This window comes from Callospermophilus lateralis, chromosome 13 (genome assembly GCF_048772815.1).
Source record: "Callospermophilus lateralis isolate mCalLat2 chromosome 13, mCalLat2.hap1, whole genome shotgun sequence".
In the NCBI taxonomy this organism is placed as follows: Eukaryota; Metazoa; Chordata; class Mammalia; order Rodentia; family Sciuridae; genus Callospermophilus; species Callospermophilus lateralis.
This window is the reverse complement of record NC_135317.1, coordinates 75,313,426-75,332,278: the sequence shown is the minus strand read 5'-3', so window position 1 is coordinate 75,332,278 and position 18,853 is coordinate 75,313,426. Positions and strand designations below refer to the sequence as shown.

The following is an 18,853-nucleotide window of genomic DNA, read 5'->3' as shown; positions in this document are numbered from 1 at the left end:
CTAGACTTCACTGGGTTCCTCCTGGCCCTGGGCAGCTATCTTGCCGGACTGGAGCAGGAAGGCGGAATAGGCCATGTCGGCTTCCTCCTTGGATGACTAGGGGGCAAAAGAAGAGGCATCAGTGGATGAGGGTGGGGAGGGAGGGGTGCTTTCCACATCCGGGATTCATCCTCTTGACCCAAGCAACACAAGCTTGTGTGGCCCCCTGTTCTCAGGCCTGCCCTGTGCTCACCAAGAAGCTCTGATTTTGAGAAATGGAAAGTTGCAACCTCTAAAAATATCTCCCTCTGTCTCACTACCTCCTTCCAACACGTGGGGTGGAACCACCTCTGTTGCCCTGGCCTGTCCCCGGAAGCTGTGCCCACACAGTCCATGGGCAAGGTGGCCCAGGCTGGCATCAGGTAAGGTGGTTTGTGTTTTTCTTCCTCCACTAGCCCAGAAAGGTAGCTTTTCAGCAGCCGGTGGGGAAGCTGTCTGTAGCTTTGTGGATACCTCTTGCTAAAAGCAGAGGTGTCTGCTGTTGCCAGGGGAATTAGATAGGATAAAAAGCATGAAGGCTTCAGGGTGGGATTTAACATACTGTGTACTGCCACTCCACTGGGGTGGGCAGGGCCTGCCAGTCACCCACCACCCATCAAGTTGCCCACCACCAGTGAATGTCTTTCAGGCCCAGACAAAGAGCTGGTGCTGAGCAACTCTTAAGGGAGGGTGGGTGACCTAAGGAAAGTCCAGGGGTCCCACAGCCCAGAAAAAGCATCTCCCAACCCCCAGCTCTTGACATGTGATCTCCCCGCCTGTGACCACACCTGTCAGGCACTTTTCTTTTTTCTGTCCTGGCTTCCTCCCTCCTGCAGGTTTATAGTCTACCGATGCAGCTGCCTTCTTCCTCAGCTTTATACACAACACCCACAACCAGGAGGAAGCCTTGCCCCTCCTGCAGAAAGTCCCCCTGAATACTGTTTGTGCCATCTTTCCTGTTCTGGGGTCAGCCTCCATGCAAAGGTGCCCCTGATATCTAACCATAATTCCTCATCTTGCAATTCCTTGTCACTCTAATGGGGCTCCCCTTCTCTCCCGGGCTCTTACCCTTTTTGCTCTCTTGGGTTCTTCAGGTTCTGTGTTGCCCTCGGGGGTGGCCATGGCCTCTGCATATACAGAGAGTGTGGTTAGCTCTCACTAGCCCCTGTTTCCACCCCAGAGTCAGGGTCAGACTAGTTCTTGCTGCATGATAGGGGGGTTGAGCATTCTCTCCACACATACCAGCTTTTTCTTCAAGGATGGTCTCCTGAGTGACTGGAGCGGCTCCCATATTGTCAACGGCACCAAATTCCCTGGAGTTGTCAAAGTCTGACATGCTAATATCCGTCTTGTAGCTTCTAATTGAAACCCGGTCTGTCCAGGAGAAAGAAGGATTGGTGTAAGGATAGGGTTGGGCCAGAGAAGACCAGAGCCACTCCTCTTGAGGTAGCTCTGCCATAGCCCATGGGACAGCTACGGGTGTGGGACCTCTGGCTGCTCACTTCTGCCTGTGACCCAAAGCAGAATGGATCTGAGTCCCTCTTGGTGGATAATCAATACTCCCTGACCTTTGTCACTCTGTGATTCTTAATGCACAGCACCTGTTTTGCCCTCACATCATCCCTGTGAGATGGTTATTATCATTCTGTATTGAGCCATGAGAAAACTGAGGCATGAAGTGGGGATGTCACAGAGTCACATAGTCCTTTAGTCACTGAACTAGGCAGATGCCCAGGCCTCCCCAATCCTGGTCTCTTGGCAGCCCTGCCTCTGAACTTAGACCCCAAGCAATCAGAGTCTTCCAGAGACAGTATCTAGATAGGAGCACCTAATTAATTTGGGGGGACATGGGGGTTTGTCTTTCCCAACTCACTTTCTCAGAATCCTTTGTGCAAGTCAATGGAGAGGCCACCAAGTCTACAGGACACTGTGGTAGCCTCCATGTGGGCAGCTGAGCCAGGAATGAGGGTTCAGGGATGGAGGTGGGGTTGGAGAACATCCCGGGCACTCACCCACATTCTTCCGGTGCCGGGCTCTGGCCACCCACACAGCCACAGCCCCCGCTGTCAGAACCAGGCCTAGAGGCACCAGGGTGGACAGCAATACTTTGGAGCTTCTGCTTTGTCCCTCAGAGCTAGAAGAAGGGTTAAGTCAATCCATCACTGGAAGGGAGACTCAGGAGCTGCCGGATGAGCTGGCAGGTTGGCTCCAGCTAATGTTCTTCCCAGGTTAATCCATTCCACCCTCCTGACACAGCTCCCGAGCTCTGTTCTCCTAAGAAACCTTCCCAGACTCATAAGGCAAGGAATGGACCTTTTCTGCATCCCAGGCTTGGAAGCTTGTACTGAAGTATAAACACTGCTCTGGCCATGTGAGAAGGACTGAGGGCACAAGGGACCCACAGCCCCAAGCTCAAGCTGAGGCAGTTAGGGCTGCCTCACTATTAAAGAGATGGGAACTGCTCTTTGGAACAGGTGGCCCAGCCTCAGGACTTTATCTGTGCTCAGAGCGAGGAGTCCCAGTCTTTCCTCACCTGCTAGTATCCGAGGATGCTCTGATCCCAGGTTCTTGGTCTCCCGTATCCTTTACCACCGCTCTTTCTTCTGCAAAAAGCCTGGGATTCACAACGGCTTTGTTCTCAATCACTCTAACCGTGGGCTCCGCCACTTTCTCCTCAGCCCCTGGATTTGTGTTGGCTGGGCTGACCTCACGGGACCCTGAAGCAGAGAAGAGCAAGGACTCAGTTAAGTCCCTCCCACCCACCCCCCACTTCCTCAGTGTTCTTACTCCCATAGGTTAGGGAGCCTGAGGACTGAAGCTTCATTAGAAATCACAGGGTTAGAGTTAGAGCTCAAGACTCTTAGGGCGGGACCAAGATTGACATTAGAAGCAGAGGAGTGATGGCCTTCTCTAGCTTGTCACAGATGATCTCTGCCTCATTGCTACCCAAGTTGTTTCCATAATCAAGACTCCGTGTCATGGATCCAGCTGTGAATAAGGACTCACTCAACACCTGGGGAAAGGGAGATTTTTCAGAAGTTGAAACCCTGCCCGAAGCCTCCTAACTGCTGGGCAGTGCTGCCTCCTGGTGGTAGCTGGGTGGTGGTGGCCCCCTCAATGAACCAGACAAATAGGACCCAGACACAATGGGATATCGGGGGTGTCTAAAAATACCCTCATTAGGGCAAAAAAGAGGCTGGAAATGCAGATCTGCTGGATGAGGTCATCTAAGTTTTCTTTCTTACTTTTTTTTTTTTTTTTTTGGTGTTGGGAATCACAACCAGGGCCTTGCTTGTGCTAAGCACATGGTCTACACTAAGCTAACCTTTGCCCCCATGCCTTAATTTTCCTGATCAGACCTTGAAAATGAAGGTATTTGGTCCCACTTTTGAGGGCAGGCTTTGATAGAGGGCAGGAGGATGAGTATATTGCATGTGATAGTGAAATTTCCATCTTTCTAGTTACAGAATGCACTTTGGTTTGGTTTGAAGGGGCAACTATGGCACTTGTCTTACTGCTGAGGTTAAACAGCCAACTTACTATTTTTATATAGTTTGTATTTCTATTTGGGATGCCCCTTATGGAGAACTCCCAATTGTCCTGCACCCCCACACACACACCTCATCCAGTTTCTGATGCCAAACCTAGGGCCACCTGTGGTTGAGAAATTGTCAGGCAGGAACTTTTGAGTGGTCCTGCTTTGGGGTTCCAGAGAGCACAGGCCCTCCCCTTGGAGACTCACCCACTGCCACCTCCTCAACTGCCACATAGACTGCTGCAGTCTCTCCATAATTGTGGTCTTTTCTCACGCCACACCAGTACCAGCCTTCATCCTCCTTGACAACTGAATTCAGGGTCATGGAGATGAACCGGTTGTTCTGGTCACAGGTCACAAGGGCCTGGCTGGGGCTTTTGTCTTGGCTGGGCAGCTCCCTGCATTCCCCATTGCTCCACTTGCACCAGTACTTCTCAAAGGCGTAGTATTTGCAGGGGAAGTGGCACTGGAGCTCGAGACTCTTCCCCAGCACAGCGGTCACATTCTCCGGTACCTTGAGGCTTGGTTTTCCTGAGGCAGGGAAGGAAGAAGACATAGGCATAGAAGTTGGCATGTGGAGATGCTGCAGGAAAGTGACCATGGTGGTGATCTTTGTCCTCATTTCTCCTTTGCATAGTGCTCTAAATAGATTAGGCTAATTACTTCAGCAACAGAATGATGTGCTGATGTCATTGTCATCACTGATGCCCACCGTGATCGGTCCAGAGTCTGTTAAGAGAACACAGAGCTTTGCTCCTTGGTTTCAGTTTGCTTTCCTTACTCTTCCTTTTCTTCTAGACTCACTTACAAGAGCCTGATTCAATATTCTACTTCACCTACTGCAAAAGAGGCCAGTGTTCCTGAAATTAGGAAGTGCTACATGTAGAAATTGGAAGAGTGTGGGGTGCTGGTCATAGGTACCAAAATGTGACCTTTGAATAGGAAGGCTCTCTCTTGAGGACTGTCCTCATCCACACATCAGGATGCAAGTGAGATAGGAGGAACAGTGGCTGGGGAGACTGCTGCTGACTTGAGTGGTCTTGGAGGTCTTCTCCCTTTTCTCTTGCCCCTAAGCTCTTACCTTCAACAATCTGGAGCTCCGTTGAGGTCCTCCAGCGAGTATTGCCATTGGTGAGACACCAGTAGAAGCCAGCATCCTGGGTGGTGAGCTGGTTGAGTATGACTGTGTAGGTGCCATTGCCCGGCTCTTTAAAGAGTGCGAGCCTGCCCTCATGCTCTTCCTGAACCTCCCCATCACTGGACACCAGCAGTGGGCAGCGGCCACTTTGTGTTCCTTCCCAGCGACACAAGTACTTGATGCTGTTGCTTTCCTTCCGGTCATAGGGGCAGAGCAAGGACACAGAGCCTCCTGTCACGCCCTTCACCACAGAGGGATTAGAGGGGATCACGGTCTCTGGAAGCACAAAAGGAGACAGCATGGAAGGGTGGCAGCCAGGAGCAGGCTTGCATGGCCTCAGCAGCTTTCTCCCCATGACTCAACAGGGTGGAGGCCCTCACCTTTCTCAGAAAAAGAAAAAAAAAAAAACCTTCTCAGAACATATAGCTAGAGCCACCATGACCAGACCTGATGAGCTTCACCACCATTCTGGATGGTTTGTTCCTTTGTCCTACCCCTTGATATACGTTTTTATCTATTTCTTAGCTCGTGGCTCAAAAATGACTCAGTGGATTGCAGCTAAATTCAGAAAAGCTATGTAGAATGGGTATGATTTCAGTGCAAATTTCGCAGCATAGATAATCTGAATAACCAAGGACCCTCAGAGGGATCTCAAATGGATAGACAGACATCCTCAAAGCATCTAATGCTGAGGTCCAGAGAGAACCCTGGGAGACTAAGGATGTGGAGGAATGTGGCAAGGACCCTGAGCCGGAACGAAAAGGGATGTGCAGGGAATGAGGGCTTCTTAAAGAAAAGTCCCCGAGGGCAGATGCTGTGAATGGCAAGTTCTAGTTTTGTTGTTCTCTGAGGACAACTTTATGCAGAATATTGCAGGGATCAAAAGGAGGAGCAGGGATTTAATTGTTTTGCAGTATGGATGGCCTTCCAATGTATGGCTGAGTGAGCCAGATCATGTTGAATAACAAATAACCCTAAGAAATGTGGGAGTGGAAGATTTAGAGGCTGGGGCATCACCTTCCTGAGAAGCTTTAAGGCCAATCCTTCTCTCATCTAAATGTGTAGGATGAGGTATCTGCCTTGCTCAGGGGTCAGAGGAGGCAACAGGGCCAACCATGGCACCCAAACCCAGATAATCTACAAATCTTGCCTTCATCGGGAGCTTTGCTCTCCATATTCCTATTAACCAGAGGTGGCCACCAAAAGGCCTCTGATAACAGGAAAAGAATGAAGAGAGCACAAGGCAGAGGCTGCTGCATTTTCTAACTTTCCTGTACTGCTGCGTACATAGTATCCAGCTCCGGGGCTCCTAAAATAATGGATACCATTGACAGATGAATATTGATGAATAGACCCAGGAGCTGGAGCTAAGCTAGTTTCTCGCTGCTTGCCCCACCCCTTCTCTCTCCCCATCCAGGGTCTTACCTTCATTGACGAAGAGTTGCCAAGCCTGGATGGGCCAGCCTTCCTTCTGCTGACCGCCGGGGTGCGCCCCGCATAGATAGTGTCCTGCATCTCCCTTCTTCAGGCCTGTGAGCAGCACACTGAAGCGGCCATTTCCCCTTTGGGTGAGTAGGATCCTGCCCTCAAAGGCTGGATCCCTCTTTCCCAGGGTGTTGATGACCACATCACAGCTTCCTTGGCTGTTTACCCGGCACAGAAATTGGGCCACATTTGTCTCCTCAGGGCCCAGGGCACAGTCAAAGTTCACGGAACCCCTCAGTTCTCCATAAACCAACTCAGGTTCAGGCTCTAGCACCTGGAGGTCAACATACTTCTTGTTACTACTGGAACCGTCCCCAGCCTGGCAGATATATATCCCAGCGTCGCTGAGTTTCAGTTGTTTGATGATGACGTTGAACATTAATTGGCTGGTACCCTGAATAACCAAACTGGCTCTTCCCTTGAAGTTGGGGTTCACATAATTGGTGTTAATGACTAGCTCGCCTGTCTCCTTGAACAAGTACTTCATTTTCTGAGAATTCTCACTTTTGAAAGGGCAGTTGATGGTCACTGTTCTACCCAGGTCTACTGTGTAGACTTCAATGTCATCTTGGGGGTCAGGACCTGTAGGATGAAGGGCAGGGAAAAAGTTGTGATTTCGTTTTCTTAGAACATAGGGTCCTGTGCTGTTCCCAGTGAGGGACTGGGTAGGCTGACAACAAGGAGTGCCCTACTCTCCAGAGGGATGCAGCCAGAATATGTCTGCTGGAACTCAGAAAATGATACCTGAAAGTAAAGCCTCAGAAGCAAACTTTCTCTCTGACCTTCTCCTGCCCTCCTGCCTCCCACCCTTGTTTTTCCCAAAGGCAAGCCATAGAAACTAGAATTCCTCTTTCTCAAGGCAGGCCATAGAAACTAGGACCCCTTTACCCCAAAGTTATTCACAAAACCTAAAAACATTACTCTAACTTTCCCCCCACCTTTGTGTGTAACAACTGGCCATAAAGAAATCCTCTGATAGAGCCTAGTTTGCCATAAGACCCTCATTCTGAGGGTTCCTGGCTCATATCCTGGAGGAAGAAATGCTAATACTGAAGGGCCAAGAAGAATTTGAAGAGTCAGGCCCTCCTGGGTTTCCGACTCCATCTACCACGATTAGCTCATGCCCTTTTTGTCCTATGACATTCCCACATGGCCTTCCCTGCTTCATGGAACCTAAATATAAAATCAGACGACTTTCCCTATATGTTTGGGTTTCTATTCTGAAGGTTCGGATGCATGTGAAACTTTCATTCAATGAATTTGTTATGTTAACCTGCCTTTTACTACAGAGGTGTCGACCATGATCCATACGATGGGTGAGGACAGGGATAACCCCCGTCCTCCCCTCCATCTTCCAAGGCCCAGCTGGATTGCTGTCTCCCCCATGATGCTTCCACCTAGCTGATACTAATCTCTCCCACCTCCCTGCCTTTCTTATGTTTGAATTGCTCCCTTCATCGGGTCCACTGGAGATCTAATTATGTTCTCCACAGACGGGAGGACTCATATTTGAGTCCCCAGCACAATGCCTATTCATAGGAGGTGCCCAAATTCACACGTGAGGAAATGAACAGAATGAATGTAATAACAGGTTGGTGAACTGCCGTGCATTACAATAGATATTTCTAAAAGTTAAAGCAGTTCAATGGTGGAGTGGGCTGTCTTGTGAAGCAAGACACCTAAAGTGTTTAATCAGAGCCTAGATTCCCCTCATCTACAGTGTTCTTCTGGGTGTCCACATAGGGAGAACTCTGAGAGCTCTTCAGCTCTTAGGATTCCATCACAATTGGAACGACCTCTGTAGAAAACAGACCACGGCCCACACAGCCCACAGGAGCAAGACATACCCTGAAGAGTCCCTCCAGATTTCCTTCTTGAAGACTCTTTGTCTTTCAAGTTGCTCTTGACTGTCCCTAGTGCGCTCATGGTTACACTCGTGTCAGTAGTGCCTTTCTGTTTCTCTCCTAACCGGCACAGGCTTGTTCAGGTGCCCCTGACTTCAGGACCCCGTCTTTGGTCAAGAACTGAGGTTCTAATTTATGCTGACAGTTCTGATAGATGAATGGATCCCAGGTAAAAGAATACATGCTCATTTTTAAAAGAAACCTTCTGGTGTCCCAAGACCCTGATCTAAAGGGTGCATTAACAGTAAGAATTTAAGGATCCTTGGAAATCTTTTTGGGTCTTTTCTTTTTCTTTAGACTCGTAGACCACTTGTTCCACCTTCGATAAATGTAAGGAGAGAAGTTGTCCTCCTGATACTTCTAAGCTAAGCCTCAGTAAAGCCCTAAAATGTTACAGGCCCAGAAGACTTAGGCCCCCAGGTACATGTCACCTGTCTCCTTTCTGTGTCCTATTACGAAAAGTTTGCTTTGGAAGGGAGGTGCTCCCCACCCAGGCCAGGACCCGCTTCCTATCAGGGGTCCTTCCTCCGGCCCTCCCATTGCACCTGAGGTGATGCCCTCTCACTTGCCCCAGAAGCCCACAGCACCGGGCGCCTTACCCTGGCTGACCTCCAGGCTTACATCGAAGTACAGGCCTCGGCTACTGATGCCCAGACCACACTTGTAGCGTCCAGAGTCATCTCGGGAGAGCTGGGAAATGTTCACCACGAACGCGCCCTCCTCCGGGAAGTTGGTGAGGTTGGCTCTGCCCAGGTAGTCCTTGGAGATGTAGCCCTCCGAGGAGATGAGGGTCGTGCAGACGCCCCTGGACCCTTGCCGGCACCAGTACTTCCGGGTGTGCCGGTTGACAGAGGTGGCCGGGTAGTAGCACTTGATGGACACTAAGCTACCTTCCACACTACTTACCTCTGCGGGACCAAATATGGGACTTTTCATGAAGACCACTGTGGGAACAGAAGACGGAGGCTTTAAGACACCCGGGGGGATGGGGGGGGGTGGGTAAAAGATTGGTGAAGGGATCCAGACAGCTCCCCCCAAAGATGCAATTTCTACCTGTGGATATTTACAAGATACAAGTATATAATTGCTGTATTGGGTAAAATGATTTCTTAACCACTATTAAATTCTAATGCAATTCAATTGCAATCTTTTAAACACAGTTGTTGAGTAACTTATGATATCTTTTATTTTTCTACATACCCCTTTTGCAGGGTACTGTATTATTCCATTTCTTATTGTTATTTCCTTATATTTTAAAAAATACTTTGTAGACGATTTTCTTTTTTTTTTCCATAAAAAAAATATGAAGAGCTGGGAAAGGTAATCAAGTCACTCCAAATCCCATGGTAGCTCATAAAGATGCTTGGTTTGAGGTCAAATTCTTTTTATTTCCAGAGAAGACCTTCCACCAGACCCTGCCCTTGAAATTAGGAATTGCCATTCCTGTTTCTGATTCCCTCCCGATGCTCACTAAGCCTTTTTCAGCTATGATGCTTCTGCATTACGTCCTTCTCTAGGGAGTATGAATTTGGAGAGGGACATCCCTGGGGAGTGTGATTTCAGCGTCCTCAGGGAACTGGATTCTGGAGGGGGTCAGATGAAGGACGTGGAACCCTGAGGAGTTGGGACCTGGCAGACACACCTGGGAAGACAGCCATCAGGCAGGTGAGCAAGAAGAGCCTCATCGCTGGTGGCTCCCGTGGGGGCTGTGCCACTCAGGCCAACTTCTTTTGTGAGATGCTGAAAAACAATAACCACAGGGAGATGAAGCTCCTCAGTCTTCAAAGACGAGATGACCTTAGAGTTTCCATAAACTCTATTTCCAGCAACTGCCATAAATTCTGCTAATGAATGAATGAATGGCTAAAGTTTTATCATCCTATACTACTTATTGGTCCTCAGTAGTTATAAGTAGCTTCAGTCTTCTTACCTAAGCTGCATGTTCCTTTTGTCTAGGGCTATCGATGACATTCTTTTGTATCTCTGTCCAGGAGATGTGGTATAGAGACCTTAGGACTGGCTCACTGATGATTGGTTACTATCAAGAGGTGGCCCCATTTCTGTCAAAACATCAGCCCTCCAGATATCTCTGGGAGGTGGAAGAGGCCGGCATGGTTTTTTTGGTGTGTTCAGATGAGTAAACTGACTCCCACAGAGGAGGTCTAATAATTATGAAGGTTGTAAATATGATGAGGGGGCAAGACGTCAACTTCACTAATTGTTTCTTACCATGTCCAGGGCACTGTTACATAATTTATATGTGTTGTCTCATTTAAAACTTGATAACCCTATGAAAAAGGTATTCTTACCACATTTTGCATCAGTGGAAATGAAAGCTTAAAGGTTAAGTGCTTTACTCAAGGTTACACAAGGATTAAGTGTGTGTGGATGGGCAGAGTCCGGCTTGAGCGGAAGATTTGAAGCCAGCTTTCTGACTCCAGGGTCTGTGCTCTGGGCTACTCCACGGCAGGATATCGCAGCCCAAGTGTGATAGCATGTTTACACCTGGTGGTTTGCAGGGCCCCGATTGCTTCTCAAACACAGTCTTATTGACACTATTCATTTGAGCTCTATAACTTCCTTGAACCAAAACAGACATCATCACAACCATGATGTGGATAAGAAAATCAAGGTTTTAGGATGCTGAGTGATGCCCAAGGTTTCCCAGTGATTTGGTGATGGCAGCAGAGTTAAGCGTGTCGATGTTAAGATCTTTGTAATCATGCCTGTAAGGCCTGGCAGAAACCAACAGAGAATCTGAGGCAGCCCTTGTAGATTTTGTGTCCACCACCAACACAGCCCCAAGAGGCTTGAGGCCCAGGACCCCACCTGACTGCAGCTGTCCTCAAGATCCAAATTGCAGCCTAGAGAAGAGAAGAGGAGAGGAGTCCCCACATCCCAGCGGACTCTGACAGACTTTCAACTTTGGAATATATATGACAAAGAGCGTTAAAAGAGAAAACAATAATAATAAGCAAGGGCGGTAATGAGCACCCATAAAGATTGATAAGGGAGCTGTAGCAAGAGGGAGCTGGGCATTATCTCTCCTCACTGCCTTGGCCCGGGCTCCTGTTCCCAGAGACTTCCTTCACAGCTTGAGCCAAAGGCAATAGCATTGTTTATCTTGGTTATTTCTTTTCCGTAGGGGAATTTCCCAGCAAGGAGTCCTTGTATTTCCTTGTGTAGATAAAAGTATTTTGTTTCTCTAGTTCTTTGGAAGAGTATGGGAGGGGTTGGGGACAGATATGGATGTCAGGTGGCAACTCTAGGCTTTCTTGAGTCCAGCTAATTGCTCCAGACCTTTCTTAGCAGATCAATGATAAACTCCTGGACTGAGGCCTTAGCCAAAAACCAGAGTCAGCCTGGGTTGAAAGTGCTCCGGGGCTGCTGGCTGGGGGCTACCTGAGTGATGAGACTCTCCCAGATAGGAGCAGCTGGGAAGCCTGTTATTTTCTTCTGCAGTTAGGATGGGCTGGCTGCAATGTCCTGGGAAACCTGCCACTTGCCATTTGTGCTCAGCCCTCAGCACAGCTGCCGGTGGAAAGGCCAAATAGCACAAAGTTTTAAGAGCCCTAACCTGCAGCAGCTATCCTTTATTTTCATTGCTATTCTCACCTGTAGAAAAGCAAGTTTCCTAATATTTTGTGAGACAGAAGTGGGTCTTTCCATGGGCTCAGCTGAAGACTGCATCCCCTCCTCTTGATTAGTAAAGTGACTTGCCCCATTTTATCAGAGTCAGATGCCAGGGTTTCTAATTTGGTGGGGGGCGCAGTCAGCTCTCAGCCTGCTTTTTCCCATTCTGTGACTTATTTGGTTGGTGGGACATGTCTGCATGGAAGAGGGACATGCGTGTGCACCCATTACCTTTTGCATATTCTGAAGCCAGAGGTGAAGAGCATTAGGAGTGCATAGCTAGAAAAGCAAACCTGGCAGAGGATGACCTTGGTACAGAAGCAGAGTCCAGTCCCAAGGGGCATAGTGGGGAAGAGAGGGCACAGATGCTCTTGAGAACAGGAACTTTTTCTTGCCCAGAGCTAAATTTGATAGCAGCTGAAGGACATGTACTTTGAGGATCAGTGGGGACCACTTTATCTAAGCCATATTTTTTCCAAACCCAGGAAATTCAAGTTTCTAGGAAGCCTCAGTCGCAGGGTGTCTGAAACGGGATTTAAAAGATTTGCCTAAGGAAGGAAGGAAAGGGCAAAACACTTACTTGGTACCTCTTATGTGCCGATGCTTTGCTAGTTTTTTCTGATTGATTTCATTCATCAGCACAGAAACCCAAGAGGTAGATGTTATTATCTTCATGTTGCAGATGGGAAATCTAAGGGTTGGAGAGATTCTGGACCCCAAGACCCACGTAAGAATTAGAATTTGAAGATACCACTCCATTATCACTCTTTGAATGGGCTGAGGGATCTGTTCTATTGGGTTCTATGTATGCTAGTACATCATGCTTGAAGGTACCTTATCTGGTCCTTAAACTATGAATCTAATGTTTTCAGTGGTTGGACTGAAATATCCAAATCATTCTCAGCTTACTAAGTTAATGCCTGATACATTGACAAAGTATGTCCCCAGGATGGGGACATACCTTGTATATCCACCTTGTATAAGGCCCATGGCTTATAGGGGCATAAGCCATGCTGAAAAGTAGAGTTTGTCTCCTGTGAAATTAATTTAGCAAACTCCACTGCTGTTAGACTGCTCTTCAGCTCTCTTGGCATGGAGTTCAAACCGTCTAATCTCAAATTTTCTTCTTTTTCAAAGGAAGAGATATCACCGGGGCCTGGGGCCTGGCTGGGCTTCTAGGGAGTCATGTGTTCATATAATACTGTAGCAATCTGAGCTCTCAATATGCTTAGGACCAGGAGATGGTCAGTGACCTTCTCACGGTCCCAGGAGCTTCAGAAAGGACAGAAAGCACCTGCTAAAAAGACTGAGAGTCAGATTGGCAGTTTCTGACAGCCCGTGAATGTAAACTTGGAGGAACAGAAAGCTGTGGAGTTCAGAGGCATGGGGGATGGTCTGGCCTAGCTAGGGAGGGGTTTTTTCCTGGCCTGGACTGAACAGCCCCTTCCTCTGCTTCCAGGAGAGGAACTGCCTTAGTCCCCTTGGGACTGTCACTCTTGGAAAGAGTTGACTGAAGAAGGAGCTTCAAGGATGGAAGAGAACACAGAGGTCCAGTTCTGGTCTACCATGGACTACAAGGAGAGTCCTGTCACTTGGGCAAAATATGCTGGTCAACTCCATCATCTGTAAAATAGGTACAAATAGCCCTGTGTTCTTCTAGTTTGAAGGGCTAGTACTTAGGATGGAAAGATGGGGGGAAGGATAATGGGATACTGTACATGGAAGCACTTTAGGGTCAAGTGCTCTTTGACCATAAGATATTTTAATTACTCTTAATCACAGGAGGGTAGGAAGGGTCTGTACACTTGACTTTCATGGTTGCTGTGCACTTGACTGAGAGTGGCACAAAGTACTGATTCCTCAGTGTGGTGTCAGCTCTCACTTGGTGGCTATGTGGTTTGGGGTAGACTATTTAAACTCATTGAGCCTCAAGCTTCTCTTCTGTAAACTGGAGATAACGTACCTTGTGCAGAAGGTTGCTATCAGGATAAAATTGCACAACATATATGAAATCCTTAGCATGGCAACAGACTTTAAATTCTTTCTCCCTCTCCTCTCTAAAACAAATGCAGCCTTCTCTTTTTTCCTGCCATCAAGTGAGAGGAGAATGGAAGGCTGCTTGGTGGGCATCTTTTCAAGACAGGGAATGAGCTCTTCAGGTTGGGCCACGATGGCTGAGAGAGGAGACAGGCACTGTGGACTAGCTTATAAGGAAGAACGAAACACCACCTTTTTCTGAGTGTTTTATATGTGTTAACTGGGTTAATCATCACAGCCACCATAGAAGGTAGAATAAAATGGGCAACCCCACTTCACAGATGAGAGGTCGAGGCACAGAGAGGTAAGGGTTTCTAATAGGGGGCGGGGGCATGCAGAAGCAATATTACATAGCTTCTAAGTGACAGATGGAATTCTGGACCAAGAGCATAGGAGCTTAGCTGCTCTGCTGTACCCAGAGGTCTTGTTGGTGAGAGGAAGCAGTGGGACAGGAATGAGCAGAATCTCCGATCTTAGAGAAAGAGGGTTAGTCCTGTTCTCTCTGCCTTACACAGAAAAGGAATCTCCCATGAAGAGACACTTGGACCCAGAGGTAGGTGCCGAAAGAGAAATTTCTTCTTTAAAAAATATTAGCTGCTATTTCCCTGGCATCCACCATGTGTTGGGCACATTACATATGCTTCCTGTGTCTGAATATATCCATCCCAAAGCATCTTTCTAGTCTACCATACTGTGTCAATACCAGTGACTCTGAGATCTCAGCTCCAGTCCACCCAGAGAAAGAGCGAGACAAAGGTGAGCATCTCTGCTGAACATCATGCTTGGGTAATATAGGGTGAGTATCCTTTACCTAAAATACTTGAGATTAGAAGTATTTAGATTTTGGATTTTTAAAAAATTTGGAATGTTTGCATGTACATAATGAGACATCTTGTACAGCCAAGTCTACACATGAAATCCACGTAAGCATCGTATGTGCCATGTATACATAGCCTGAAGGTCATTTATACATTTTTAGTGCACTTGCATTTTCACTAAAACCTATCACATGAGGTCAGGTGTCAAATTTTCCACTATGTCAGGTTGACTCTCAAACAATTTGGTGTTTTAGAGCATTTCAGATTTCAGATTTTGGGTTTAAGGATGCTCAACCTGTAATTTTTTAAAGTTAGGTAAATTCATTTTTTTGGTGATATCAAAATCTCACAAAATCTCACAATTGCATCTGAATGGCTGTATCGACATGTCATCATTCCTACTCACTGGATGGTTTTTACATCATTCACATAAGCTTGTGTATTTCCTGAGCTATAAAATGGAACTACCCCAGGGTCTGGGGTTGTGGCTCAGTGGTAAAGTGCTCGCCTAGCATGTGTGAGGCACTGGGTTCAATTCTCAGCACCACATATAAATAAATGAATAAAATAAAGGACCATCAACATAAAAAAAAAAAAAAAAAAAGGAACTACCATACCTATGCCGCCTGTTTCCCAGGTTTGTTGTGGGTCGAATGAAATAAAACCGTGAAAGTCCAGAGTAAGTGGATTTACTAAATGGAAACCGACATGATCACGTTTCATAAACAAAACGATGGAGATGCAGGGTAGCAAGAGACCAGCAATGATCACAGAGCGAGTTGCTCTCCTGATTTCTGGCTCAGTTCTTTCTGTTCCATCACCGCATCCTGGGCCAGGGAAAAGCATGGCTGAGAGCTCCAGCCATGACTTTGAAAGACCCTCCAGTTTCAGCTGTCAGGTATCTACCTGCCTCTCCCTAGGCCCCCCACATTGGCATTTTCCCTCTCTAGATGTTAAAGAAGCTATAATTTCTCTAGTGAAGGGACAAAAGGGATATTACACCATATGTGAACTGCCTGAGCATGGAAGGTGGCCCTGCCCAACCTTATTCTGTTACTCTGTGAGGACCTCATTTTTCTCGCTTGGAGCAAGGGCAGGTGATACTATGATACATGCTTATTAACAAGCTGAGTTGCAATTAGAAAGGAATTCAGAGACTCTCTGAAGCCTGAAGGGACTGAGCATAGCCTCTGCAGACAGAAAATTTCAAAGACTAGAAGAGGCTGAGTCCCTGCATTCTATATACATTATCTGAATCCAGGTCTGTGAGGTGCTCCATAAATCCTGGAGTGATTGAACTAAATTAAAAAAAAAAAAAAAAAGACCAGTTTCTGTTTTGCTCTAGAGGTCACAAAGTTATTTCACACATATTTTCTTATTGCATCCAGATCCACCTGGAGTGCTAGGTTTTATTTATATTCCCATTTTACAGATTAAGGAACTGAGGCTCAGAGAGATCAAGTGTTTTGCCTAAGGTCACAGTTAATAAACAGTGGAGGAGTAAGGGAATCTGGGGACGGAGCTTAATGGGAAGAACGACATATGGTGACCACACATTTTCCTTCTTGTCTTCTGGTATTTTGCAAAAAAGGATGGCGGGGGGCTTCTCCACCCATGTCTGTCCTTACTCGTGCCTCTGGGAAATGCACCTTACCCCCCACCTCCACATACAGCCACCCAGTCTGCCCCATTGTCCTCCTCACTCCAACCTTGTGAGGTGTGTGGGACTGAGCTACCATCCCAGGTAGCATCCTGCCCGGGATCCCAGAGCAACCACACTTACATTTAGCTACTTCCTCCTCTCCTGTTGATCCAGCTTCAGGGGCACAGCCTGCCGGCCAGTCCGTGTAACCCCTGCCTCTGTGGAAGCTGCCAGCCGGGCACTGGATACTGCCACCAAAACTGAAACTGCTCAGGGCTTGACCTACACCTGGGCTCTTAAAGGGCCACTCTCCCATAGGCACGGCGGCTAGCCAGGGGCACGTGACTCACGGATCCCTTCTTTCCTTTCATTTCAGCTTTCCTGGCTCGCTCCATTGGCTTTCCCTTGACCTTGGGGAGAGTCTTTTACTTGGGAATCCTCCATCATTATGGCTGCAGGATATGGGGCAGAGCGTCAAACACAAAGATCCTGCTCTGTCACTTTCTAGTGAAAAGATCTTAATCACATCACCTTCATATTTCTTTTCATCTGGAAAATAAGAACAATCATACCATGTCTACAGGTAGGGGATATGGTCAGGTATTAGATGTAAAATGCCCAGTCCAATGCGTGGTGTGAAGTTGACATTCATTCCATAGGGTGCAGGCAGCAGGAGTGGCTCTCTTACTCCTTGATCTCACATCCCAGTCACTAGGGAACCCACTCAGTCTGGACCACAGCACCCTCCACACACCTTCAGCAAAACCCCTTTTACCAACCTTGGTGCTTCTGGAAACTGGCAGGCAGAACTTCCAGGAACCTGGGTGACTTTTCACTCTTGGAGGGATTAAAGATTCTGTTTGCTTCTGGGTTCAGCTCCACACCAAGGAAGGCACCTACCTGTCGGGCTGAGGTAGCTATCTCCTTCCCACCCACAGTTAGTCCCTGGTGTGTAACCGGGATGTGATGTGGTTCTAGGTGTCCCAAAATATTCTTAACCATCCTGTGTCACACACGGGAACCCCCCATTCCCCAACACACACACACACACACACACACACACACACACACACACACACGCCTCACCCCCATCCCTCACTACAATCCTATACCAGAAATTCTGCCCCGTCCTACCTGTGCAGGGCTGACCTGGCTCTGTCCTCTATAGAGTCCTACAGGCCAAACCCCAGAAGGGGAAGGAGAAGGGAGAAATAGAGCCATGGAGAAAAAGTGAAGTCAGAGTCTGGGTTTTATTTTAGCTAACCACTGATTCATGCTAATGTGTTAACCCACAATCACAGGTTTGAATAGCAAGAAAAGAAACCATATTTTTTTTATTCTGGAGTTTAATTCCATATCCTAAACCCATAACCTGGCTGATGTGAAGGAAAAAAAAAAAAGTTGCACAGTGACTTTCAGGCAAACGCGGTCTTATTCAGTACCTTAGTCCCTTCATTCCAGGTTTAAAATTCAGTCTCTGAATTTTCCTTCCTTTCCGTCTCCCTTCTCTCCCTCCTAAGTAGCTGGGGTGACAGGCACCTCGGTGCTGGGCTCTGATCTGCCTCTTTTTGAGGCCCTCAGGAGATCCCATGCAGCAATGTCACACTCTGTAACCTTCTGTGTCCCAGTGTTCCCATATAATTGTGGGTGCAATTATATTAACAAGATTGTGGGCCACCAAAGTTCCACAGAGGACAGACTAGGTGCAGGTCCTCTTGGCTCTGGAATTTCCAAATTCATCTGCAGGTCCATCATTGTTAATTTCTTCTTTTCTACAGCAACCTGGACTCAGTTCCATGGTGGTAGTAGGGAGCACACACATCAACGCCTAAATTCTCTTCCTGCCTTTTTTTTTTTTTTTTTTAGCAATTTTCCTCCTCCCCCAGTTCCAAGGTGGATATCTGGGGTGGGGGGGATGTAAAGGGTGATGGAGATGTTTAGGGACAGTGACAGGACAAGCCTGCTACTGGCAGATGACAACTCCTTTCAAAAGTTTTCTTAGACCTCTCTTTGTTTGAGCTCAATAGTCAAGGTATTTGTAGGGCACGCTTCCTTGTTTCTCAGTAATCTGCTTCTCCCAACGCAGGGAATAACTTGCGTCTAGTTGTCTGGGCTGGCAAGAGAAACCGGCATAGAACTTGATGGGCAAAGGCTTGTGGGAGGGAGGGAAGAGTGTCCATTACATCGTTGTTTCTCATGCTGCCTGGAGGAGGGGGCAGATTTCCCACCCTATTCTGTTTTTCCATGATGGTGGGTAGCTTACCAGATCATGTTCTGGTACATGTTCCCAGTGGCATCCAAAACCGTTTTAGCCATGGGCACAGATACACACAGATATATACACCACATACTCCCACATACCCAAAGCCCACCTATCCCATGGATCCAGCTAAGGGACAGGGGAAAGTGAACCGTAGAACCCAAGAAGTCAGTCTTGTGACCTATTTAGAGCTCAGCGACACACTGGTAGCGTGATTGAAGTCACTAGCTTCCCCTTCCACACTGCTGTGGTTTTCCTACCTGGAACCTGGTGGCCCTGTATCCAGCCCCGGGGGAGGAGGGACCAGCCAAGAGGGTTCAACTGCCCAACTTGATAATGACACCCCTGGTGGTGATCATGCTTTCCAAAACTTGGATCTCTTT

At 47.6% G+C, this 18,853-nt stretch overlaps 1 protein-coding gene across 1 annotated transcript; it reads right to left on the bottom strand.

Moving 5' to 3' along the window:
- Pigr (polymeric immunoglobulin receptor) lies at nucleotides 1-9,765 on the bottom strand. Its single transcript, XM_076872919.1, has 10 exons — nucleotides 9,723-9,765; nucleotides 8,680-9,024; nucleotides 6,117-6,758; nucleotides 4,635-4,967; nucleotides 3,761-4,084; nucleotides 2,552-2,735; nucleotides 2,031-2,152; nucleotides 1,261-1,392; nucleotides 1,087-1,145; nucleotides 1-96 (listed from the first exon to the last, which is right to left on the bottom strand). Exons 1-10 carry the CDS (start codon nucleotides 9,763-9,765, stop codon nucleotides 1-3), a joined length of 2,280 nt encoding a protein of 759 aa, XP_076729034.1.
- Nucleotides 9,766-18,853: the final 9,088 nt, after the last annotated feature.

Excerpts from the sequence above, each read along its gene's own strand:
- Pigr (XM_076872919.1), bottom strand. The coding sequence starts at position 9,765 with ATGAGGCTCTTCTTGCTCACCTGCCTGATGGCTGTCTTCCCAG. Across the intron at positions 6,759-8,679 it reads AAGCCTGGAGGTCAGCCAGG|GTCCTGACCCCCAAGATGAC; the intron begins GTAAGGCGCCCG and ends TTCATCCTACAG. Across the intron at positions 4,085-4,634 it reads GGAGCTCCAGATTGTTGAAG|GAAAACCAAGCCTCAAGGTA; the intron begins GTAAGAGCTTAG and ends TCCCTGCCTCAG.